Here is a 27,079-nt window from a genome sequence, read left to right as displayed (position 1 = left end):
TTTTCTGGTAAGCGGGAAACACTCAAATTTGATGTAAAATTGCATATTTCATATGACAGTAAATTATGGTGAGAGTATTTTCTATGTTTTATACATATCACATTGGCTGAGAGCACTTCGGTTATGACATAGTTCAAATAATACATTTGCACTCTAGAATAAAGAAATTTATTTTTAAGCACATATATAATTTTGCTTTGTCATTTGATTATTTGTTTCATATTTCCATAATAAAATTTTTGATCCAAACTCTCCTTTATTTTTGTTTGTCGTATAAAAATGTCATTACCGTCAGCGGCATCTATTATCATCATATATGACCAATCATCATGTTTGACCAATCACCAATGTCCTTGTACTTGACAATATTCAGTGATGGTTTAAGAGTATCCAATATAATTATTGTGATAATATGACCTGTCGTGTAAATTACCAAAACAGTCATTTTTGTTGTTGTTATGTAAAACGTTTAAACACTTCGATTTTTTTTTTCAATATTAAATATGGTTAACAGCCATCTTTATCAACAATACCTTATCATGGAACTAGCGTATCTAGCAAAGCAATTGGCCTAACTCAACATTGATTAGCTATATATATTGGAATAAGATGAAAAAAAAGAGATCAGTTTTTATTTTGCTTATCTTTAATAATATAATATAATGTAATAATGTCACCTTGGTAAATAATGGCCTTTCTGTAGACAAATAAACGCTTTTGAAGTAATACAACGAATGATTTAAATGAAATTATATGTTGATAGAGATGGAAATATGTCCTCATATTCAGACAATAGAAATATCCAAGAATATTAGATAAATCCAAGTATTAAGACGCAATAGATGATAAAATAGTCTCAATTGTTGTATATATGTCGATATCTTTAATATTTTCAAATTTGTATTTCATAGTATGTCTGTGCATAATTGATAAATCAAGCATTGCGTTAGCCTAGATTAATTTATTTACCATCATCTTTGACCTATATATGGATCATTTAACTAAAAAATTCCAATTTTGAAATCGCAAAATTGAATTATACTTACAAGTTTAAACCATCATTTGTATAAGCTAACCAACAAAAAACCCAAATAAATAAAAATGAACTCTCAATTATGTCATACATTTTACAATAATATATATTTAAACTTTTGTTTATTTGTTGCAATGTTTTGACTTATCCTATTAACATTTTCAAAAACAATTTTGGATATTCGGGAACATTCTTGATAAAAATTTAAAATTGTGTCTCTATATTTATTTTTTGTAGTGTATTGTTCTTAATTCAAACAATGTTTTAATAAAATATCACAAAAAAAAAATAAATTATGCAAACACCAACTTTTCTCTATGTTTATTTAAAATTTCAAAAAGTTAGGTTTGTGTACGTTTCTTCAGCATTTGATAATTTTATATACAGGTCATTGATTTCTTGTTGGAGAAACGTGATTTTTATGCATTAAGGTTTAATGAAACTTACCTGTAATTAAAGTTACGGTGAATATTAACAGCACGATATGATAGTTAAGAAAAAAGTTAAGATAAGAAACACTAATACTTATATCATCTAATTGCAATTATATACAAACAATAACGATTGCAAAGAAACAAATTAACAGCCATATACAATGACAAATTATGTTAGCACTTAAAAGATAAGCGAAAGATACCAAAGGGATTCATAATGTCAAAAATAAACTGACAACGCCATGGCCAAAAAAAGAAAAAGACCAGAAGAAAAACAACAGTATACAAACACAACATAGAAAACTAATGGCTGAGCAACACGAACTCCACCAAAAAACGAGTTTGATCTAAGGTTCTTAATGGACAAATTCACTCTACAATATAGACATTATACACAGGTAAAATACTTAAACTTTATATTAATAAAGCTTTTGATACTGTTTGGAAACAGGCTTTACTATACCAACTTTAAAAAAAAGGTACTAAAGGAGATTGGCTGTATTGATTAAAAGTCGTCTTAAAAGATTCACTACCAAATTTTGAAAAAATAAACGCCTGTGTGCCTCAGTTTTCGGTATTCGGCCCTTTATTATGTTGAACATATATTAATGATAGAGTTGATGATTTCTCTGCAATTGGGAGGCTTTTTACAGATGATACGCCAATAGTTCATGCTGCACCTAATGGATCCATTTTAAGAAATCCAATCAAATAAAATTAAGAATGGTAATGGCAAATGTATCAAAGAGACAACAACCGGATCAAAGAGCAGAAAACAGCCGAAGGCCACCAAAAGGTCTTCAACACAGCGAAAAAAATCCCGCACCTGGAGGTGGCTTTAGCTGGCCCCTAAACAAAAATGTGTACTAGTTCAGTGAAAATGGACGCCACACTAAACTCCGAAGCATAAAAATAAACTAAAATTAAAAAAACATACAAGACTAACAAAGTCCAGAGGCTCCTATCTTGGGACAAGCGCAAAAATACGGCGGGGTCAAACATGTTTTGTGAGATTTATACTCTTCCCCTATACCTCTAGTACAATAAACAAACACATAGCAATACGCACAATAAAACTCAGTTTAAAAGAAGTCCGAGTCCGATGTCAGAATAGGTAACAGAAGAAACTAAGCATGATGACAATGATCAACATGAATTAACAAAGGACTACTAGCAGTGACTGGCATGCCAGCTGCAGACTTCAATTAAACTGATTGAAAGATTATGTTTTCATCATATAAAAAATCAAGCACAATCCCTCTCGTTAGTGGTTAAGTATCATACCATCATCCAATATATGAGAAGAACATAACCCGTATCATACCAACAACTGCTTTTAGAATAAATGTGTTTATTTCCGATGCAAAGACCTTATGAGTGAATCAATATTAATTCCAAAATATGACATCCTTAATGACCTGACAACAGTCTCGTAATTATATCCCTTCTGAATACGTCTGTTTAAAGGTTTGGTTAGCTTTTGAGGTGAATGACGACAGCAGCACATATCTTGTCATTTTAGGTAAATGGTCAAAAAGACGGCTAGTGAATTTTAATCCAAATACAACAGATATAATAATAATTATGATATTCAGTATGAAAACTATACAGAGTAATTTTTCTATTTATTTAGAGGATGTTACATAAGAAACAGTTCATACGCATAAGTATCTTGGTGTCATATTTAGTAATGGTTTTGAATGAAGTAAGCATGTTGATAAACAGATAGCTTTCACTTTCCAAATTCTGGTGTATTCATCAGAAGTTAGAGGTAACTGTGGGCAAGTAAATTTTGATCGGTTGGAAAATATCAAAATCGAGGCTGCTCGAATAGTTACAGGATGACAAAATTACGCTAGCAGGAACAGTATATCTAAAAGGACGAGATGGGAAAAATTAAGCGTAAGACGGGAGGTTAAACAACTGGCTATTTTTTAATAAGATTACATAACCAAGCGCCAGAATATTTACACGATTTGGTTCCGAATTTTGTACCAGATATTAATTATGATAATTTGCGCAACAGTCAAAATATAACAATTCCTGTAAACCATTTATCAACTTCTCCACATTCTTTTTTTTCAATCATCTATCACATTGTGAAATTTTTTTGACCGGAGTATTAGTCATATTCCTACAATATATTTGTTTCAACGAAAGTTGCATAAACTATATAATAAAAATTAAAAAATCTCCGAGAGTGTTTTCTCAGGGGATCGTTTGCGTTCTGTATTACACGCAATGATGCGTAATAGATGAGGTGCTTTGAATGCTGATTTGTTTAAAAGCAAATTTAATACAAAATACTAATTGTAAATGTTGTTTTATCAATGAAAATGTCGACCACTATTTACTATATTATATGAATTGACCAACACATAGAAATCTGATGTTAAACGAAATTAATGTTTTTAATATCGATATTACAATCGATTTATTATTATTTAGAGATGATGCATTGGATACTGAAGAAAATAATGTTATTTTTTATCTTTTCAAAAGTATATAAAAATAGCAAACGTTTTTTCTCTGTGTTGAGCACATAGACATGTAAAGAACACATGCGATTAAAAATATTTCTATATAATGGCAATAATCGAATGATCTTGATGTATAATTACTATCAAATTATGTTACAAAAAACGATTCAATTGATTTTAATGAAAGAATATGAAATATAAATCAATAGTTATCATTGTTGTGTAGTCTACATCCTTTCCATTAACGTATATATCCCATGCAGAATTATAAGTATGTACAAATTATTAATCATAAAGTAATATCTCCTCAAGATTAGAATTGCGTATTCTAAAATTACACACTGACAAGTCGGCTGTTTTTTAAATTTTATTTATATTGTAAAAACAAATGCACTCGATAAAAATTCATTGATTCGTTTCAACAGTCTTCTTTCATATAAATAAGAAGATGTGGTGTGAGTGCCATCGAGACAACTTTCCATGAAAGTCATAATGTATAAAAAGTTAACAAATATAGGTCAAAGTACGGCCTTCTGTATGCTTAAATTATTTGTTCGTATAGAATATTTTATACGTTCATAAATTAATGTGTATATTTGTTATTGTTTTGGAAAAGACATTACTAAGTTGAAAAACTTTTGTCTGATCAATATTTTCATTTTAAACAATAAACATATGTTACATAATTTGAAAATGAGATTATGGATTTTGCTTTTTAGAAAATTTTCAGCATTTAGTAGTTTCATTTTTTTTTAATTTGAGAAAAGCTTTTTAAAAATATCAGTTAATAATGTTTCTTAAATTGAATTAACATCATCTTCACGGATTACAATCATGTCCGTTTTGTTATGTTGAATGCTGATAAGCATATCGACAAAGTCGTTTCGTAAAAAAGTTTTTTTTTTCTCGGCAACAACATCATGTTACACAGTGCAAAATTAAATAGTACAAAGTGGGTTTGTCTTCATACTTTCATTATGTCATTCAAATGTATCATGTTACACAGGTAATACTGTCGTTATTGAAGGAAAATATTCTCTATTAAATAAAGTCCTAGCATGTTGGATTTAAACCATTGCTGTAAGTTTATTAAGATTTTCTAAATGATTTACTATAGAAATTCTTCATTTATTATTTTGAAAATTGAAGAATAGTTCTGTCCTTGACAATTCATGCCAAGGGTTACATTTGATTAAAATATGATTTGTATTATACTGAACGTTGTATCTCCCTTTTTAAAAGTTTTTGTGAATGATGCTCCAAAATGATTTTTCATATGCTGTACTTTTCTAAACATCTAGTAACGGGCTTAATTGAATGAACAAGAGGTCTGCATACTCAAATCTTATTATTTCGATTTGGACGATGATATCGAGGGAAAAGTTTTATTATCATCGTTTCGTCTTTGATCATTTTATTATATCGATTAACCTTGTTTGTTACCTTCAACAACATTTTACAAAGAGTAATAAGTGTTTTGGCGCTTTTTACGAAAACAAACCCGAAAATACATGAAAAATATAAGACTCGAAGGAGCAAGAAGAAAATGCAAAAAAAAAAAAAAAAAAAAATGAACAATGAAAAGAAATAGCAGTAAATCGATTTTTGCATAAATTTGTTTGAATACTGACCATCGAGTTTATTCAAATCTCTATGTTTTAAATGTTTGTAAGGTAAATATTTTCGTTACTTATAAAAATTAAAAAAAAAACGCCCATAAGATCAAAATAACTTATATTTTTTTTTGCTATAATTTTAAAAAGTTTGACATACACAAAGGTGTTTTCATTTTTGTTTTACATATATAATTGATTTAATACAAACAGAGATATTCTGGTAAGCGGGAAACACTCAAATTTGATGTAAAATTGCATATTTCATATGACGGTAAATTATGATGAGAGTATTTTCTATGTTTTATACACATCACATTTGCTGAGAGCACTTCGGTAGTGACATAATTTAAATAATACATTTGCATTCTAGAATAAAGAAATTTATTTAAGCATATATATAATTTTGCTTTGTCATTTGATTATTTGTTTCACATTTCCATAATAATATTTGTTGATCCAAACTCTCCTTTATCTTTGTTTGTCATTTGAAAATGACATTACCGTCAGCGGTATTTATATTATCATCATATTTGACCAATCATCATGTTTGACCAATCACCAATGTCCTTGAACTGGACAATATTCAGTGACGGTTTAAGAGTATCCAATATAATTATAGTGGTAATATTAACTGTCGTGTAAATTATCAAAACAGTCATTTTTGTTGTTGTTATGTAAAACGTTTAAACACTTCGATTTTTTTTCAATATTAAATATGGTTAACAGCTATCTCTATCAACAATACTTTATCATGGAACTAGCGTATCTAGTAGCAAAATCAAAGTAATTGGCCTAATTCAACATTGATTAGCTTTATACATTGGAATAAGATGAAGAAAAAGAGATCAGTTTTTATTTTGCTTATCTTTATGTATAATGTAATATTGTCATCTTGGTAAATAATGGTTTTTCTGTAGACAAATAAACGCTTTTGAAGTAATACAACGAATGATTAAAATGAAATTATATGTTGATAGAGATGGAAATATGAACTCATATTCAGACAATAGAAATATCCAAGAATACCAGATAAACCCAAGTATGAAGACGCAATACATGATAAAATAGTCGCAATTGGTGTATATATGTCGATATCTTAAATATTTTCAAATTTGTATTTCATAGTATTTCCGTGCATAATTGATATATCAAGCATTGCTTTATCCTTGATTAATTAACTCACCATCATCTTTGACCTTTAATGGATCATTGACCAAATGGAGTCCCAATTATGTCATACATTTTACAATAATATATATTTAAACTTTTGTTTATTTGTTGCAATGTTTTGTCTTATCCTATTAACATTTTCAAAAACAATTTTGGATATTCGGGAACACTCTTGATAAAAATTTAAAATTGTGTCTCTATATTTTTTTTTGTAGTGTAGTGTTCTTAATTCAAACAATGTTTTAACAAAATATCACAAAAAAGAAATAAATTATGCAAACACCAACTTTTCTCCTTGTTTATTTAAAATTTTATAAAGTTCGGTGTGTTTACGTTTCTTCAGCATTTGATAATTTTATATACAGGTCGTTAATTTCTTATTAGAGAAACGTGATTTTTTGCATTAAGGTTTAATGAAACTTACCTGTAATCAAAGTTACAGTGAATATTAACAGCTCATATTAACTTTTGAATGTTTTGACTATATGATAATTAAGAAAAAAGTTAAGATAAGAAACAAAAATACTTATATCATCTAATTGCAATTATATACAAACAATAGCGATTGCAAAGAAACAAATTAAAAACCATATACAATGAAAAATTATGTTAGCACTTAAAAGATAAGCGAAAGATACCAAAGGGATTCATAATGTCAAAAATAAACTGCCATGGCCAAAAAATAAAAAGACCAGAAGAAAAACAACAGTATACAAAACACAACATAGAAAACTAATGGCTGAGCAACACGAATCCTACCAAAAAACGGGTTTGATCTAAAATTCTTAATGGACAAATTCACTCTACAATATAGACATTATACACAGGTAAAATACTTAAACTTTATATTAATAAAGCTTTTGATACTGTTTGGAAACAGGCTTTACTATACAAACTTGAAAAATAAGGTATTTAAGGAGATTTGCTGTATTGGTTAAAAGTCGTCCTAAAAGATTCACTACCAAATCGTTGAAAAATAAACGCCTGAATTCCTCAGTTTTCTGTATTCGGTCCTTTATTATGTTGAACATATATTAATGATAGAGTTGATGGTTTTTCTGGAGTTGGAAGGCTTTTTACAGATGATACGCCAATAGGTCATGCTGCACCTAATGAATCAATTTTATGAAATCCAATCAAATAAAATTAAGAATGGAAATGGCAAATGTATCAAAAAGACAACAACCGGATCAAATCGCAGAAAACAGCCGACGGCCATCAATGGGTCTTCAACACAACGAAAAAATCCCGCACCCGGAGGTGGCTATAGCTGGCCCCAAAACAAAAATGTGTACTAGTTCAGTGAAAATGGACGTCACACTAAACTCCGAAACATATAAATAAACTAAAAATAAAAAAAACATACAAGACTAACAAAGTCCAGAGGCTCCTGACTTGGGACAGGCGCAAAAATGCGGCGGGGTCAAACATGTTTTGTGAGATTTTTACTCTCCCCTATACCTCTAGTAGAATAAACAAACACATAGCAATACGCACAATAAAACTCAATTAAAAAAAGTCCGAGTCCGATGTCAGAATAAGTAACAGAAGAAACAAAGCATAATGACAATGATCAACATGAATTAACAAAGGACTACTAGCAATGACTGGCATGCCAGCTGCAGACCTCAGTTAAACTGATTGAAAGATTATGTCTTCATCATATGAAAATCAAGCACAATCCCTCTCGTTAGTGGTTTAGTATCATACCATCATCAAATATATGAGAAGAACATAACCCGTATCATACCAACAACTGGTTTTAAAATACATGTGTTTATTTCCGATGCAAAGACCTTATGAGGGAATCAGACGGCTAGTGAAGTTAAATCCAAATACAACAGATGTAATAATAATTATGATATTCAGTATGAAAACTATACAGAGTAATTTTTCTATTTATTTTGAGGATGTTACATAAGAAACAGTTCATACGCATAAGTGTATTGGTGTCATATTTAGTAATGGTTTTGAATGGAGTAAGCATGTTGATAAACTAATAGCTTTCACTTGCCGAATTCTGGTGTATTCATCAGAAGTTAGAGGTAACTGTGGGCAAGTAAATTCTGATCGGTTGGAAAATATCAAAATCGAGGCTGCTCGAATAGTTACAGGATGACCAAATTACGCTAGCAGGAACAGTATATCTAAAAGGACGAGACGGGAAAAATTAAGCGTAAGACGGGAGGTTAAACAACTAGCTATTTTTTAATAAGATTAAATAACCAAGCGCCAGAATATTTACACGATTTGTTTCCGAATTTTGTACCAGATATTAATTATGATAATTTGCGCCACAGTCAAAATATAACAATTCCTGTAAACCCTTTATCAACTTCTCCGCATTCTTTTTTTCCCATCATCTATTACATTGTGGAATTTTTTGGACCGGAGTATTAGACATATTCCTACAATTTCCTTGTTTTAACGAAAGTTGCATAAACTATATAATAAAAATCAAAAAATCTCCGAGATTTTTTTTCTCAGGGGATCGTTTGCGTTCTGTATTACACACAAGGATGCGTAACAGATGAAGCAAATTTAATACAAAATATTAATTGTTAATGTTATTTTATCAATGAAAATGTCGACCACTATTTACTATATTGTATTAATTTTCCAACATCTAGAAATCTGATGTTAAACGAAATTAATGTTTTTTTAATATTAATATTACAATCGATTTATTATTATTTGGGGATGATGCATTGGATACTGAAGAAAATAATGGTATTTTTTTATCTTTTCAAAAGTATGTAAAAATAGCAAACGTTTTTGTCTTGGTTGACAACCTAGACCTGTAAAGAACACATGCGATTAAAAATATTTCTATATAATGGCAATAATCGAATGATCTTGATGTATAAATACTATCATATTATGTTACAAAAAACGATTCAATTGATTTTAATGAAAGAATAAAAAATATAAATCAATGGTTAGCATTGTTGTGTAGTCTACATCCTTTCCAAAAACGTATATATCCCATGCAGAATTATGAGTATATACAAATTAATAATCATAAAGTTATATCTCCTCAAGATTAGACTTACGTATTTAAAAATTACACACTGACAAGTCGGCTGTTTTTTTTATTTATATTGTAAAAACAAATGAACTCGATAAAAATCCATTGATTCGTTCCAACAGTCTTCTTTTAACTTCATATAAATAAGAAGATGTGGTGTGAGTGCCAATGACACAACTTTCCATTCATGTCACAATGTATAAAAAGTTAACAATTATAGGTCAAAGTATGGCCTTCTGTATGTTTAAATTATTTGTTCGTATCGAATATTTGATGCGTTCATTAATTAATGTGTATATTTGTTATTGTTTTGGATAAGACATTACTAAGTTGTAAAACTTTTGTCTGATCATTTTTTTTTCATTTTAAACAATAAACATATTATGTTACATGATTAGAAAATGAAATTATGGATTTTGCTTTTTAGAGAATTTTCAGCATTTAGTAGCTTCATCTTTTTTTTAATTTGAGAAAAGCTTTTTACAAAAATCAGTTAATAATGTTTCTTAAATTGAATTTACAGCATGTTCACGGATTACAATCATGTCCGTTTTGTAATGTTGAATGCTGATAAACATATCGACAAAGTCGTTTCGTAAAAAAGTTATTTTTTTTCTCGGCAACAACATCATGTTACACAGTGCAAAATTAAATAGTCCAAAGTGGGTTTGTCTTCATACTGTCATTATGTCATTCAAATGTATCATGTTAAACAGGTAATACTGTCGTTTTTGAAGGAAAATATTCTCTATTAAATGAAGTCCTAGCATGTTGGATTTAAACCGTTGCTGTAAGTTTATGAAGATTATGTAAATGGTAAACTATGGAAATTCTTCATTTATTATTTTGAAATTTGAAGAATAGTTCTGTCCTTGACAATTCATGCCAGGGGTTACATTTGATGAAAACATGAATTGTATTATATTGAACGTTGTATCTCCCTTTTTGAAAGTTTTGTGATTGATCCTCCAAAATGATTTTTCATATGCTGTATTTTTCTAATCATCTAGTAATGGACCTAATTGAATAAACCCGAGGTCTGCATACTCAAATCTTATCATTTCGATTTGGACGATGATGTTCGAGGGAAAGATTGCATTATCATCGTTTCATCTTTGATGATTTTATTATATCGATTAACCTTGTTTGTTACCTTCAACCATATTTTAAAAAGAGTAATAAGTGTTTTGGCGCATAAACAGTCTGAATGGAAGACTCATTTTACATAATAATCAGTTCTTTTTACGAAAACAAACCCGAAAATACTCCAAAAAAATAAAACTCGAAGGAGCGAGAGGAAAAATGCAAAAAAATAAAAATAAATGAACAATGAAAAGAAATAGCGGTAAACCGATTTTTGCATAAATTTGTTTGAATACTGACCATGGAGTTTATTCAAATCTCTATGGTTTAAATGTTTGTAAGGTAAATATGTTCGTTACTTATAAAAAATTTAAAAAAACGCCCATAAGATCAAAATAACTTATATTTTTTTTTGCTATAATTTTAAAAAGTTTGACATACACAAAGGTGTTTTCATTTTTGTTTTACATATATAATTGATTTAATACAAACAGAGATATTCTGGTAAGCGGGAAACACTCAAATTTGATGTAAAATTGCATATTTCATATGACGGTAAATTATGGTGAGAGTATTTCTATGTTTTATACACATTACATTGGCTGAGAGCACTTCGGTAGTGACATAATTTAAATAATACATTTGCACTCTAGAATAAAGAAATTTATTTAAGCATATATATAATTTTGCTTTGTCATTTGATTATTTGTTTCACATTTCCATAATAATATTTGTTGATCCAAACTCTCCTTTATCTTTGTTTGTCATTTGAAAATGACATTACCTTCAGCGGTATTCATTATCATCATATTTTACCAATCATCATGTTTGACCAATCACCAATGTCCTTGAACTGGACAATATTCAGTGATGGTTTAAGAGTGTCCAATATAATTATTGTGATAATATTACCTGTCGTATAAATTATCAAAACAGTCATTTTGTTGTTGTTATGTAAAACGTTTAAACACTTCGATTTATTTTCAATATTAAATATTGTTAACAGCCGTCTCTATCAACAATGCTTTATTATGGAACTAGTAGCAAAATCAAAGCAATTGGCCTAACTTAACATTGATTAGCTTTATACATTGATATGAGATGAAGAAAAAGAGATCAGTTTTTATTTTGCTTATCTTTATGTATAATGTAATAATGTCATCTTGGTAAATAATGGCCTTTCTGTAAACATAAAACGCTTTTGAAGTAATACAACGAATGATTAAAATGAAATTATATGTTGATAGGGATGCAAATATGTACTCATATTTAGGCAATAGAAATATCCAAGAATACCAGATAAACCCTTAAGACGCAATAAATGATAAAATAGTCTCAATTGTTGTATATGTCGATATCTTTAATAATTTCAAATTTGTATTTCATAGTTTTTCTGTGCATAATTGATATATCAAGCATTGCGTTAGCCTTCAATAATTTACTTACCATCATCTTTGACCTATATATGGATCATTTATAAAAAAATTCGAATTTTGAAATTGCAAAATTGAATAATACTTACAAGTTTAAACCATCATTTGTATCAGCAAACTAACAAAAAAAACCCAAATAAATAAAAATGGAGTCTCAATTATGTCATACATTTTACAATAATATATATTTAAACTTTTGTTTATTTGTTGCAATGTTTTGACTTATCCTATTAACATTTTCAAAAACAATTTTGAATATTCGGGAAAATTCTTGATAGAAATTTAAAATTGTGTCTCTATATTTATTTTTTGTAGTGTATTGTTCTTAATTTAAACAATGTTTTAACAAATTATCACAAAAAAGAAATAAATTATGCAAACACCAACTTTTCTCCATGTTTATTCAAAATTTTATAAAGTTCGATGTGTTTACATTTCTTCAGAATTTGATAATTTTATATACAGGTCGTTAATTTCTTGTTGGAGAAACGTGATTTTTATGCAATAAGGTTTAATGAAACTTACCTGTAATTAAAACCTGTAATTAAAGTTACAGTGAATATAAACAGCTCATATTAACTTTTAAATGTTCTGACGTTATGATAATTAAGAAAAAAGTAAAGATAAGAAACAAAAATACTTATATCATCTAATTGCACTTATATACAAACAATAGCGATTTCATCGAAACAAATTAACAACCATATACAATGACAAATTATGTTAGCACTTAACAGATAAACGATAGATACCAAAGGGACTCATAATGTCAAAAATAAACTGACAACGCCATAACAAAAAAATAAAAAGACCAGACAAAAAACAAGAGTATACAAAACACAACATAGAAAACTAATGGCTGAGCAACACGAACCCCATCAAAAAACGGGTTTGATCTAAGGATTTTAATGGACAAATACACTCTACAAGATAAACATTATACACAGGAAAATACTTAAACTTGAGGTTATTTTAATAGTATTAAGCAATTCTGCAATATGAAATATTTAAGAGAATCATAAATAGTACAATCAATAACAATATATGTGTTAAACAAAACAAATATGAACAGTGAAATACATTAAATTACTGACACTTTAATAGTATTATAGTACTATTAAATCTTAAAATCAAACATGTTGATAATAACTCATAAAATGACAGGAAATATACTGAAGTCTAGTAGCAAAATATGAAAAAAATACACATCACAGTACAGTTATATTTCTATTTGGAGAAGGAAGGTGGACTTGGTCGGTGTAATCCTGGACGGAACGTTCACCTTGAATAAATCGTTTCGTCAGTCTTGACAGTCTGTTATATATCGGTACTTCTTGGTTATTGGTCGTTGAGTTCCACCAGCTGTTACTTGTATCTAGTTGGTCTCTTAGTTGGCTTCAGTTTTTTTGAGAATGTCTATCAGAGCGTACTTCTTTAGTTTTCTGTGTCATTACTCTAAAAAGAAAAATATTCAAAATACCTGCTTATCATCACGTATTAAGCTACCAAGAGAATGTTGCCCTTGGGGAATAATTCATCAAGAAATTTGACATCGACTTGGTTGTAGTTACAAGTAAAATAACAAAAATACATAAATAAAATTAAGTAATTGTTGTTGCTCAGGTCCTCGTTGCTCAAGTAGGTCCATTACTGACGGTTGTTTCATTCTTCCCAGTACTCGGTGACATAGTCAGCGAAAGCTGTTGTGTCGAGGGCAATCTCCTTGGCGTCTTCAAGTGATGCAAACCATACGTTCAACTAACTTTGGTGGGACTAGGGGTAAAACTAATGCTGAAGGTCGTGGTTGTCTTTTCAAGCGACAGAGATTCCCATTGTCTGTCTCCAGATGCATTTAGTGAAGTGAAATAAGCAGTGTCTTAGTGTGATTCTGGCGAATGCTCGCTCGGTGGAAAAACGAGTAACTTTCTCAAAGGCGATGAAGGCTATCTGTGTGGAGTTTATATTGTTGACAATCCGTCTACATTTAAATCAAATAAGGAGTTTCGCATTATGGTTCGAGATTGAAATACATTGTTGTTATTTTATAATTAATGTATTCATTTGCATTAATATAAAATGCCACTTTCAATTATAATATATTAATGAATATATACACTTTTGTTTTATTATTTGTATTTTTACATTATTAATGTTTTTCAAGGTGATATATACTTTTATGTTTGATTTTGAAATATGAACAGTATTAGAAGAAATGTTACTCTTAATCTAATTCTTATTTTTTTTTTTATATTTAAGAACTTATTTATTATTTGACATTTATTGTTAAAAGGTAAAAGATAAGATTTCAAATTATATTTTACATCCTATACAGGTGTGTATATATATTCATATGGCCATATAAACACCAAGCCCATCTATTGTTTGACACTTGTTGGATAAATGTGAGTTGATTTTTAAACAAAACAAATGTTCCATTCATTAATTACCCGTAATAACTATCAAAACAATTTTCGATTGTACAGTATTTAAATTTTCAAATAGTCCAACAAGCATTTTACAGATTGTCCCACTTAATTCTTTGACTGTTTTACCTGTAATTGTAAAAAGTTGATTAATCGGAAAGACACTATAAGAAGATACGTTGGTTCAAACGAAAGAAAATTGTAGAAAATTATTCTGTAACTCTAATCAAGGACATTTTACCCACAAGTGACATTGAAGTTATATTTAGTTTCTGGCTATTGGTCCGTAATTTAGGAACAAAAGACGAGACAAACATAAATACCGGATGTCTATTACTAGGATCTTGCCCTAGTAATGGAGCTCTCATACCACAAAGTAGTCATATATTTTCATATAGACGGGACATGAAGTTTTGGCAAAGGAAACTGAATGCAATTTTAAACAACCGATACAAAGCATTACTATATTTTAATTTGTGTGCACATTCTTTTATAATGTATTGAATACAAAGTACACGCAAATTGTAAATATTATTTTTTTATTGAATAACGGATTAATATTTCGGGGACAAAAATGAAAATTATACAAAAATTGAGGCTTTGAGAATTTAGTAATCAATAACATCCGCTGTTTCAACCCATAATTGATTGGATTGGTCTTTAGTTTTATATATTATCATATTTTTATGTGTACAGTATTATTGGCAAAAAGGGTTGATCTGCAACACATTTGACGAAGCAAAAACAACCTTTTGTTAATAAATAGGAAATAATTACAGGTTTTCTATTTTACTTGCAACACCAAAACATAGAAATACCCAAGAATATTCCATAATATAGTAGAACGAACTTTTTAATATATTTTTCTAGCCAAAATTCTCTAAGCCTATTCAAAAAGTAATTCTTTAAAAAATTGTTTTACTTAAAATTTCTTGATAGAAAACATAATTTTATCCCCATGTTTCTTTGCTCTGTATTGTTGTTTCAAAGGATGTTGCTTAATTTTCTTGTATATGATTATAACAGTTTATGAAACTAACACTGTTTAGCCAACACTTTCTCTTGTAACACTTCTTCTGAACACTGAAAATGAGGCCAAAGTCATGTTCTATTTTTTTACTTTTACTAGCTATTTCTACTTTTATGAAAGCATAATAAACGTCCACTAATTTAATTTGAAAGTATAAAAAATTATATTCTTTTGGAAACAATTAGTGTCAATTAATCCATAATATTAAACCAGAAATAATAACTCAAGCCCAAATACATAGAAACCATAAATTTTGGAATTAGCTGAGTCATCTGACACGGGATAGGAAATGTTTAACCGTAAGTTAATATTGACCTGTTTAGATATGTGCATTTTGGGCGAAAGACCTTCAATTGTTCTCTGAACAATCTGTTTTGAATTATTATTTGTTTTCCCGCCACTTCTTGTTCTTGCGTTGTTTGTATGTTCCGCAAGAAGTTGCTTTGGTGTTAAATAATAATATCAAACAGTTATTACGCTTTTAAAACTGACAACGCTGAACCTTGTAAGAGTTATCGACCCGAAAACTGTGTTTCAAGTTATCACATTCCTTCAAAACCGCAAATGAAACCGACAAAATTTGTTTCGAATTTGCTTATTCCATCTTCACCACCTTGAAAATAATTTTCACCGAAGCAATCCAACAACATATTGCTCGTTATATCCCCAGGTTGTCGAGAATAATTTTGATCCCTTTATGTATTCGACGTTTGTGAAATGTAATAGTTACTCATAAAAAATAAGTGATAGAGATCAGGGTCTTTTGGTTCGAAGTCCATGGTCCACCGAAAACAAAACGAGGTCAATGTCAAAGGTCAAGGTCATGTTAATTTTTTTTTTTGGCATTTGCTTGTGCATGCTACTTCTAAGAAACAGTAAGATTTATCGACAACATATTTTCACTAAATTGTTATTTGCACTATGTCGTAAAAGGAAATTGTTTCTTCAAAGGGGTACGGTTACATTTACCATTTCTCTCCTGAAATGCTAAAATTAAGATGTATGGTATTATAACTTATAAACAATATATAGTAGAGACCTAAAGTCTTTGATATGAGGTCCTTGCTTGATGACATAGAACTTGAGGTCTAGGTCAAAAGTAAATTTGACGTTCTAGATTTTCAACTTCATATTGATACATGATAAAGCCATATGGTCGTTTGCATTTGTTAGGAATACACATCACCTTGACACAGTCAGCCGGAAGTGACTTTAAGTAAACTGGAGGTAGCCATGCTTGCATTAATTTAATATAAAAGTATCTAAAGCCATTTATTTTGGAATCAGTGTCAAGTGACCTATCATATAATACCGAAAGTGACATTTTCAACCGGAAGTAGCAAAGTATCTCCCTTATTATAATCAAATAGAAACCATATATTTTTAGAATCAGCTTTAAGTAAACTATCGTCCAGAAATTACATTTTAAACCGGCCTTTAGTATTTTCATATCACTTGAAAGACCTTCAATTGTTCTCCGTACAGATGGTTTTCAATTTGTATTTAGAAATTGAATTGTGTTCAGCTGTGTCTGCCTAGTTCCAGTAGTTTTTTTATCTCATTATGTTGAGTTTTGTCTACCTCTATCCATCCGACTACGTCCATTTTTGTCCGCCTGTATCCCTGTGTGTCTTTGGTTTTTTCTCGAAAAAAGCATTGCTTCCAGTTGTATCCACATGAAGCCACCGGCTTTCTTTAATTTTATATAGAAATAGCATTGTGTCCAGTTGTTTCCGTCTATATTCTCTTGTTTCTTTAGTTTTTATATAGAAATAACGCTCTGTCCACTTGTGTCTACCAGAAGTCCTCGTATCGTTGAAGTTTGCACCGAAAACTGGACATATCTTCCTTATTCATTGTTATTTGTATTTCATAAGGAAAATTATTTGCTGGTATCACGAATCAGTAAACTGGTAGCTCAGGATTGATTGTATAATATAAAGGACAGCAGCATTGATACAAAATTTGCTTTAATTGAGAGTCCCAACATTACCTCTTTTTATTCAAAATATTATAAACAGTAGTTTTGACATCTCAGAATAGTTCGTTTAACAATATGTGTGCATCATCAAACAACATTGTACATAATTGTATTTCATGACGACAATAATATGGCGGCATCTAAAATCAGGAAAACTCATATTGTAAATGTATTCAAATGAAAGCAGTAATAGTGTCCATAACTACCATTTGTCGTCTGGTTTCCAAAGTTGTCCAACCCTCTTCTTTTTCTTTAAGATACTGAACTGGTCGGTAGTCGTGGTATTCCACGACATATTCTTTTACTATTTTTTTCCAAATGAAATGTTGAAGACCTGATGTAACCGAAATAAGAGACAGGTAATGCATTTTTTCTGTCGAAATTGACGCTTCAAACAATTATACAATACTTTATAATTATATATTCGGGCACTATTCAAATTCGTTTGACCATTCCATCGAAAATATAATCATAAATAGAAGGCAAACAAAGCAATTCACTATGCAAAATTCATGTAATGCAAAACATATATTTAGGAGGAGACTGTCAAAATTGGAAAATAAGCTACTTAAATAACTTTTTTTTACTTTCCCGTCATATAAATTGATTAATCCAATGCATTTTATAACTTTGTTATCCGTCTTAGAAAAAAAAAAATATCCTTCATTTATGATACCCGAATGTAGTTATATATATGGATAGGTACGTCTAAACAAGTGACAACTCTACGATAGATCAATCGATTGGATCACCAGTGAAGGTGATACACGGCTGAAAACACATATAATATTCATAATTACTCTAAATATTAACACAACAATGTTAAATCTGCAAATTTTCGGAAGCAAATTTTAGTTTTTCCCTCGCCGGGACTTCGAACTCATGCTATTGGGAAATCGTAGCAACACCGGCTGCACTGTGCCCAGCGCTCTAGACCACTCGGCCACCTAGACTGAACTGGGTTTATATATATATACATGTATATATATATATGTCGATCAACAAATGCGAATCTTTTTTTACTATTATTTTATCCACGAGAATCAATGATATAATAAATCTAAATGTGTATATAAAGAGTCACAATGTAAAGAATTAGGTAGTTTGCTGTTTTGGAACCTAAATCAATACAATTATCGTTTAAAAAGGCTAGGTCTGATATTAGAGTGTAAAACTAAACAATCTATCAAAAATATACTTGTCCTAAGGTCATGTCAGGAGTTGACCTATTCACAGGACCGGTCAAAATAAGACCTGTCAATATGTCTGGTATGGTATGGTATGGGGCATGTTTGTCTATAGGACTGGTTTGAGGCAGACTTGTCAATACCATAATGGTGTTTTTCAATTTCGAGATAGCAAAAACAGCAAATGTCAACTATAAAATAACAGATAGCAAAATAAGGAAATGAACATATTTGCCCGCTTGGTCATACTTTATACAAATACCCAGAACCTTTAGCAGTAAAATCATGTAAGTTCTAGGGATTTGCTCAACAAATTGAAGTAATATTGAAAACTCCAACGATCATAGTTGCTTGTCCATTCAAATATCATGCTAATAACAAAATGTATCCCATGGAAATAGCATTTAATCATTATATTAATCCGGATGTTTAAGGTGCAAAATATAAGTTCATGTTTTGTGTGATCACAAATCGCGGTCAATCATTTTTAATTACTTTCGTTGTAGGAATAACAAACAATTTACGGAAAGTAATTATGAATTTGAATGATGTAGAACTGTTTTTAGGAAATTGTCGGATATTATTAGTGACATAGTGTGTTAGTGACCTAATACGATATATACGGGGTCAGTAACTTCCATATGGTGTGAGAGCGAAGCTCGGACCCCATATGGAATTTACTGACCCCGTATATATCGTATTAGGTCACTAGCACACTATGTAACGAATTTATCTTACCGACTATCTTTATTTGTTGAATTTAGACTAGAGTTGTTTCATTTGCAATCATACCACATCTTCTTATTTTTATGTTTAATTTTAAGAACTTTTTCCATTGGTCTGCACACAAAATATAATGTCAACAATAACAATTTAATATGAACAACCTTGGTATAACAATATTAAACAGAACTTTCAATACATTAAAATAATCAAATAGTGCAAAAGTCGTAACTCCACTACTAACCGTGTATTGAAATAAGCCCCGCCTCCCTACTAAACTAATATGGAAATACACGGTCTCCACGCGGACACTTTTAACCAATCATATTCCTAGAAACGTACAGGAGGTAAGATAAATGTCTGTATACGTCAATGAGACAGCATCCCCGCTAAAGATACTTATAGAAATCTAATCCTAGTTCCCTAACAAAAAAATATTACAGAAAAAAAAAAAAAAAAAGAATAGTTGAATTAAAAAGTGTTTGCTTCGAATGCAACCATCCTGAAGACAATCTGTTTTACGTTTTTGTTTTTGTTTTAGGAATTTCAAGAAACGATCCATATCAAAATTCAAATTTCAACCATGGAACGACAACATTGGTGTTCATTTTGTCTTATCCCTTTTAAAGATGAATTGAGTTTAAGAGCTCATCTTTATATCCATGAAAAACAGCCACCAGTTTCCTGTAGTCTGTGTCCGTTAACATTTGTGCATCATAGTCAATTGGGAAATCATATCAGATATAAGCATTCGGATTATATCATCAACACGTTTGTTGAAAATGCTGAAAGTATTTATAGAAAAAATATAACAGACATTACAACTGAGGTGGAATCTGATTCCGAATGGACAGACAGTTCCGAAGAAGACATTTCGGAGGATACAGATTTTGAAAGTGTGAAAGAGCCCGTTGAAAGCATTTCGAATGAAATAAAATACATCTTAGCACAAAATGTGAATGATGCTTCTGACAATAAAAATCCTATATGCGAATTTGATCCGAAAGGAGTCAATACCAAACATATGAATATTTCAGATGGACATTATGGCAATGTAACGAGTTGTGGTGTTTCATTTCTTGTCAAATTAGAAAGGGAAAAAGCAGGAAGACATTATTTGAATATCACAAGAAACATTCCTAATTCAGAAGATAACTCTCAACGACACATATTACAACAGCACATGAAGTCGGCGTTCTTCAATTCAGATGACAGTGTGTGTACTAACCGACCAAGTTATAATTTCAGTGATGAAAATACAGACCCTGATTTACGGTTTGTAGGAAATTTAGACATTAAGATACAAATTGATTGTTAATTTTATAATACCACTTCATTGCTGCCCTAAACTATGACGTGAACATGTACGGTATATATCATATATGATTAAATGAATATTGTGGTGCCGCTTGAAAGGATCTCTAACTTACTAGTATATATTGTTTTTTTCTATTCTTTATCATTCATCAATGATATACGTTGAACTGTTAAGCATAACTTTAAATCATAGTATTTTACAAAATCATTTTTACATGACTGCTTTTGTGATGATCAGATATAATTTAGCAAAAGAAAGAATTTAAGATAGCATAATGCCTCTCGCTGTCTTCAAATCTTAAATACAGTAAACCCTGTTAAAATATATTTGAATTACGTTATACAAATTTTATATCGTAGTAAATGCACAACAATGTAGGTGTTACTAACAACCAGGATTATATTACAACTGTTGAATAAATTTAACTTACAGATCAATAGTAGAGGTTTCAGCAATTTTGCATCAAAACCATTCTCGTATAGGTTCAATAATTGGGGAAAGCTAACACTAATCAGTTTCTTAGTTTATCTGAATATAATGCAATTTATGACTTAAGGATGTTCGTTACTCTGTTTCAAAATTACAAGCTTTTCAAAATACTGTGATAATTTGATAGTATATAAATAACAGACCTAAAAAAGCAGAAATAAACTAGATTTGTAATTGCTAGCAATAACAGATGGCACCCTCGTCCCCCCATTGCCAGGGTAACAGCAGCCATTAAGAAAATTCCAAAGTCAGACAGCGCATTTACATATGTAATTTAACACTCTTTTAAAATTTCATCAAGTTTGGAGCATTTTGATTTTTTAACAATTTTCTGTTTCCATGGTAACAGTGACCATTTCCAAAATTCTAAAGGCGGGTACCACTTTGGGACATGCCATGTTATATACCAATAAAGTTTCATTGGGTTTAATCTTATATTCTTTAAGAAAATGCAGCTTTAATGTGTTTTCCCATAGGGCCAATGTTAAACTTTCGACCTGTTTTCATGACAACGGCTGCCATTTTGGAATTTCTAAACACTGTCAGTACATCTAGGCATACCAAGTAACATTTCAATAAAGTTTCATTCAGTTGGGTCTTATTATGAAAAATTTAGAATGTTTTTGCATTTTAGCATTTTCCATGGCAACGGTAGCCATCTTGAAAATGCCATACCCCGATGGCAAATCGGCACTTGCTGGTTAACATTGGTGTGTAGTTCCATTACAATTGGTTCATCCAATTCCAAGATATAAGCTAGACAAAAAAAGTGGAAGAAAAAAAAAAATAATAAAAAACTAGATTTGTAATTGCTAGCAATAACGGATGGCACCCTTCCCCTATTACCAGGGTAACGGCAGCAATTTTTGAAATTCCAAGGTCAAAGAGTGCATCTTCACATGCAAATTATCATTTTTGTAAAGTTTCAGTAAGTTTGAAGCATTTAGAAATATTGGACATTATTGCTGTTTCCATGGTTACGGCGGCCATTTTGGAAATTCCAATATCGAACTTCAATTCTACACATGGCAGTTACCATTTATGAAAAGTTTCATAAAGATTGTAAAACTTTCCATTTTTTCGTATTTTTGATGTTTCCATGGCAACGGCATCCATCTTGAACATGCCAACCCCCAAATGCACATCTGCACATGGTGGTTAACAATATTGTATAGTTCCATCTGCGTGGGTCCTTTCAATTCCGAGATCAAGAGTGGACAAAAAAGTGTGGAAGAAAAATAAAAATGACAAGTAATCCTGTGTTAGGATGCTAACACAAAAGTCGCCAAAACGGCCCCAAACCATTGTTCTGCTGTTTCCATGACAACGGCATCCATTTTGAAATTTCAAAGTCGGATAGCACATCTACACATTACAGGTCACCTTACTTACAAGTTTCATAAAAATTGGACCAATTTTCAAATTAAGGCATTCGTGTTTCCATGGTTACGGTGGCCATTTTGGAAATTCCAAAGTCAAATGCCACATCTACATTAGACACTCAACATTTGAGTAAAGTTTCATTAAGTTTGAAGCATTTTGAATTTTTTAACATTTTTGCAGTTTCCATGGTAACGGCAGCCATTTTGAAAAGTCGGATGGCACATCTACACATGACAGGTCAGATTACTGTCAAGTTTGATAAAGATTGGACCAAATCTAGTTTTTTCGCATTTTTGTTGTTTCCATGGCAACGGCGGCCATTTTGGAATTTTTAAAGTCAAATTCTAAATCTACATACACTCGTTAACATCTCTGTGAAATTTCATTAAATTTGAAGCGTTTTAAAAAATTTTAACATTTTTTCAGTTTCCATGGTAACGGCGGCCATTTTAAAAATTCCAAAGTCGAATTACAGCTACATATGGTGCTACCTGTAATAATCTATCATTATATAACATAAAAAGTACATAGGAATAATTCGACACAATCACATGACTAATCACATGACTATTGTTCTAGAATGTTCCATGAAAATTCACCCCCTAAAATAATGCCAAGATGACCCCGGGCTGAAATAAAAAATGTGGAATGAACACCTGGACATCGGTCTCTTGTATTACACAAAACTTAAAGGTTCTACCAGTAGCGAATCAATAGTCGAAAAATGACCCCACCCATGTTCCGGCTCCCAAATAGTGCCAAGTTCACCCCAATTTGAAATAAAAAATAGTGAATAGACCCCTAGGGATACTACCCCAACATCATACCAAATATAAAGTTTCATTTAAATCATTTGAGGCTTGCTAGAAAATGGTCGGACAAATTAGGGTTAAGAATAATAATAATAATAATAATAATAATAATAATAATAATAATAATAAGAAACGGGACAAAAACATAAAGTCCCCAAAACTCCGTTTTGGCGACTTAACTAGATTTGTAATTGCTAGCAATAACGGATGGCACCCTTCCCCTATTGCCAAGGCAACGGCAGCCATTTTTAAAAATTCCAAAGTCAAAGAGTGCATCTTGACATGCCAAATAACATTTTTGTAAAGTTTCTTTAAGTTTGGAGCATTTTCAAATTTTTGACATTTTTGCTGTTTCCATGGTAACGGCGGCCACTTTGGAAATTCCAAAGTGAAATGTCATTTCTGCGTATGCCAGTCATTATTTATGTGAAATTTCAATAAGTTTTGAGCATTTTGTTTTTTTGGATATTTTTGCTGTTTCCATGGTAACGGCGGCCATCTTGAAAGTGCCTACCCCCAATTGCAAATCTTCACATGGTGGTTAACATTATTGTATAGTTCCATCACCTTGGGTCCATTCAATTCCGAGATCCAGAGTGGACAAAAAAGTGTTGAAGAAAAATAATAGTAAAAATAATAATAAAAAAAATAAAAAGAAACGTAGAATAACAATATGTCACCCCAACTCCGTTGAGGGTGCCATAACTAGATTTGCCATTGCAAGCAATAGCGGATGTCACCCTTCCCCCATTGCCACTAGATTGCAGCCAGTTCTAAAATTTTAAACAGTGAATGCACATATATACTGATGGCTATACAACTTTCTTTTATATTTTAGAACATTTATCGGATTTACAAATTTTAAGCATATTTTTTTTCTTTTTTGCCTTGTTTCCATGGTAACGGCAGCCATTTTGGAAATTCCAACGCCAATTGCCGCTTACACACATGACAGTCAACATTATTGTGAAGTTTCATAAAGTTTGAAGCATTCTGAAATTTTTGAAATTTTTGCTCCTGTATCTATGGTAACATAGTAGTTCCAATGATTGTCAAAAGCATTCAAAACCTGTATATAATGGACAACTATATTGTATAAAAATTTGATGATTTTAAGTTAAAGCATACCAAAATTATTCACCAAACCCTTAAGTTTTTGGAGCATTTTGACCTTTTTGATTTGTTTCCATGGTAACAACAGCCATTTTGGAAATTCTTACTCCAAATGCCACATCTTTCAATGTTGCTCATCGTTACTGTGAAGTTTCATTAAGTTTGGAGTATATTGATATTTTTGAAATTTTTGGTGTAGTTTCCATGGCAACATAGTAATTCCAATGATTGCCAAAATCATCCAACGCCAGTATATAGTGGCCACTTACATTGTATTAAAATATAATGATTCTAAGTTTAAGCATATTAAAATAGTTCACTAAAATCAAAAACTGGATTTTTTTCACATTTGTTCCGTTTTCATGGTAACGGCAGCCATTAAACAAATTCCAAAGGTGTCGTGCATAACTAGAGTTGGTGGTCCTCATTGTGGTACCCATTCTATAGAATTGGTCCATTAATCTATGAGAAAACGGGCGGACAAAAAAAGGTGGAATAATAATAATAATAACTAGATTTGCCATTGCAAGCAATAGCGGATGGCACCCTTCCCCCATTGCCAGGCGAGCGGCAGCCATTTAGAAAATTCCAAAGTCAAAGAGGGCATATGCACAGGCAAATTATCATTTTTGTAAAGTTTCATTAAGTTTGGAGCATTTTGAAATTTTGGACATTTTTGCTGTTTCCATGGTTACGGCGGCCATTTTGAAAATTCCAACTGCAAAATGCAACTTTGCCTATGCCAGTTACCATTTCTGTAAAGTTTCATCCAGTTTGCAGCATTTTGATTTTTTTGGAAATTTTGGAAATTTTTGCTGTTTCCATGGTTACAGTGGATAATTCCTAAATTCTAAAAGCAGACATCTCATTGCCACATGTCATGTTATATATCAATACAGTTTCATTGACTTTGGTGAAATACTCTTTAAGAAAATGTTGATTTTATGCATTTTCCCATAGGGTCAATGTTAAACTTGCCCCCAGTTTCCATGACAACGGCGGCCATTTTGGAGTATCCAAATATTATCTTGGCATTTTGGCATACTGGGTAACATTTTCATCAAGTTTCATCTAGTTAGGTCTTATAACCGAAAAGTTAGAATTTTTGATATTTTAGCTGTTTCCATGGTAACGGCAGCCATATTGAAAATTCCAAATTCAAACTGCAAATCAGCACATGCTAGTTACCATTCCTGTGGAGTTTCTTCAAGTTTGGAACACTTTGATTTTTTTGCATTTTTGATGTTTCCATGGAAACGGCGGCCATTTTTTACCATTTCATAGCAAGGTGCACAACTTTACATGGGGGTCCTCATTATAGTAGAGTTCCATCAAATATTAGTTCATTGGATTCCAAAAACTCGCGCGGACAAAATTTGTGCAAGAAAAATAAAAAGAAAAAAAAGAAACGTAGAATAACAGTATGTCACCCCAACTCCGTTGAGGGTGCCATAACTAGATTTGTAATTGCTAGCAATAACGGATGGCACCCTTCCCCCATTGCCAGGACAACGGCAGCCATTTTAAAAATTCCAAAGTCAAAGAGTGCATCTACACATGGAAATAATCATTTTTGTAAAGTTTCTTTAAGTTTGGAGCATTTTGATATTTCGGACATTTTTGCTGTTTCCATGGTAACGGCGGCCATTTTGGAAATTCCAAAGTCAAATATCATTTCTGCATATGCCAGTCAATATTTGTGTGAAGTTTCAATAATTTTTGAGCATTTTGTTTTTTCTGACATTTTTGCTGTTTCCATGGTAACGGCGGCAATCTTGAAAGTGCCAACCCCCAATTGCAAATCTTCACATGGTGGTTAACATTATTGTATAGTTCCATCACCTTGGGTCCATTGAATTCCGAGTTCCAGAGTGGACAAAAAAGTGTTGAAGAAAAATAATAATAAAAATAATAATAAAAAAAATTAAAGAAAACGTAGAATAACAATATGTCACCCAAACTCGGTTGAGGGTGCCATAACTAGATTTGTAATTGCTAGCAATAACGGATGGCACCCTTCCCCCATTGCCAGGGTAACGGCAGCCAGTTTGAAAATTCCCAAGTCAAAATACATCTACACATGCTGATTAACATTTTTGTAAAGTTTCTTTCAGTTTGAATTATTTTGAAATTTTGGACAGTTTTGCAGTTTCCATGGTAACCGCGGCCATTTAGGAAATTCCAAAAGTCGAAATACGCATCTACACATGCCAGTTACTAGTAACATTACTGTAAATTTTCATAAAGTTTGGAGCATTTTGAATTTTTTGGACATTTCTGGTGTTTCCATGGTAACGGTGACCATTTCCAAAATTCCAAAGACACCTACCACATTGGCACATG

General features: G+C 31.0%; 1 protein-coding gene across 7 annotated transcripts in view; it reads left to right on the top strand.

Annotated features, from left to right (window-relative positions):
• Positions 1-27,079, top strand: part of LOC127723438 (uncharacterized) — a 241,454-nt gene that overhangs the window by 75,918 nt on the left and 138,457 nt on the right. For 5 of the 7 annotated variants that reach the window (XR_007992087.1, XM_052230085.1, XM_052230094.1 and 2 more), the window contains one exon: positions 20,163-20,896. Coding sequence is in view for 6 of the 7 variants with exons in the window: in XM_052230085.1 (XP_052086045.1) it covers positions 20,205-20,896 (692 nt within the window). In the remaining variant the exon portion in view is untranslated. Of the gene's footprint in view, positions 1-4,928; positions 5,028-10,519; positions 10,552-20,162; positions 20,897-27,079 lie in introns of those variants that run through there. The other 2 variants (XM_052230075.1, XM_052230103.1) reach the window with 2 other exon arrangements.

This window comes from Mytilus californianus, unplaced genomic scaffold, assembly GCF_021869535.1.
Source record: "Mytilus californianus isolate M0D057914Y unplaced genomic scaffold, xbMytCali1.0.p SCAF_1, whole genome shotgun sequence".
NCBI lineage: Eukaryota > Metazoa > Mollusca > Bivalvia > Mytilida > Mytilidae > Mytilus > Mytilus californianus.
This window is presented reverse-complemented; position numbering and strand designations above follow the sequence as displayed.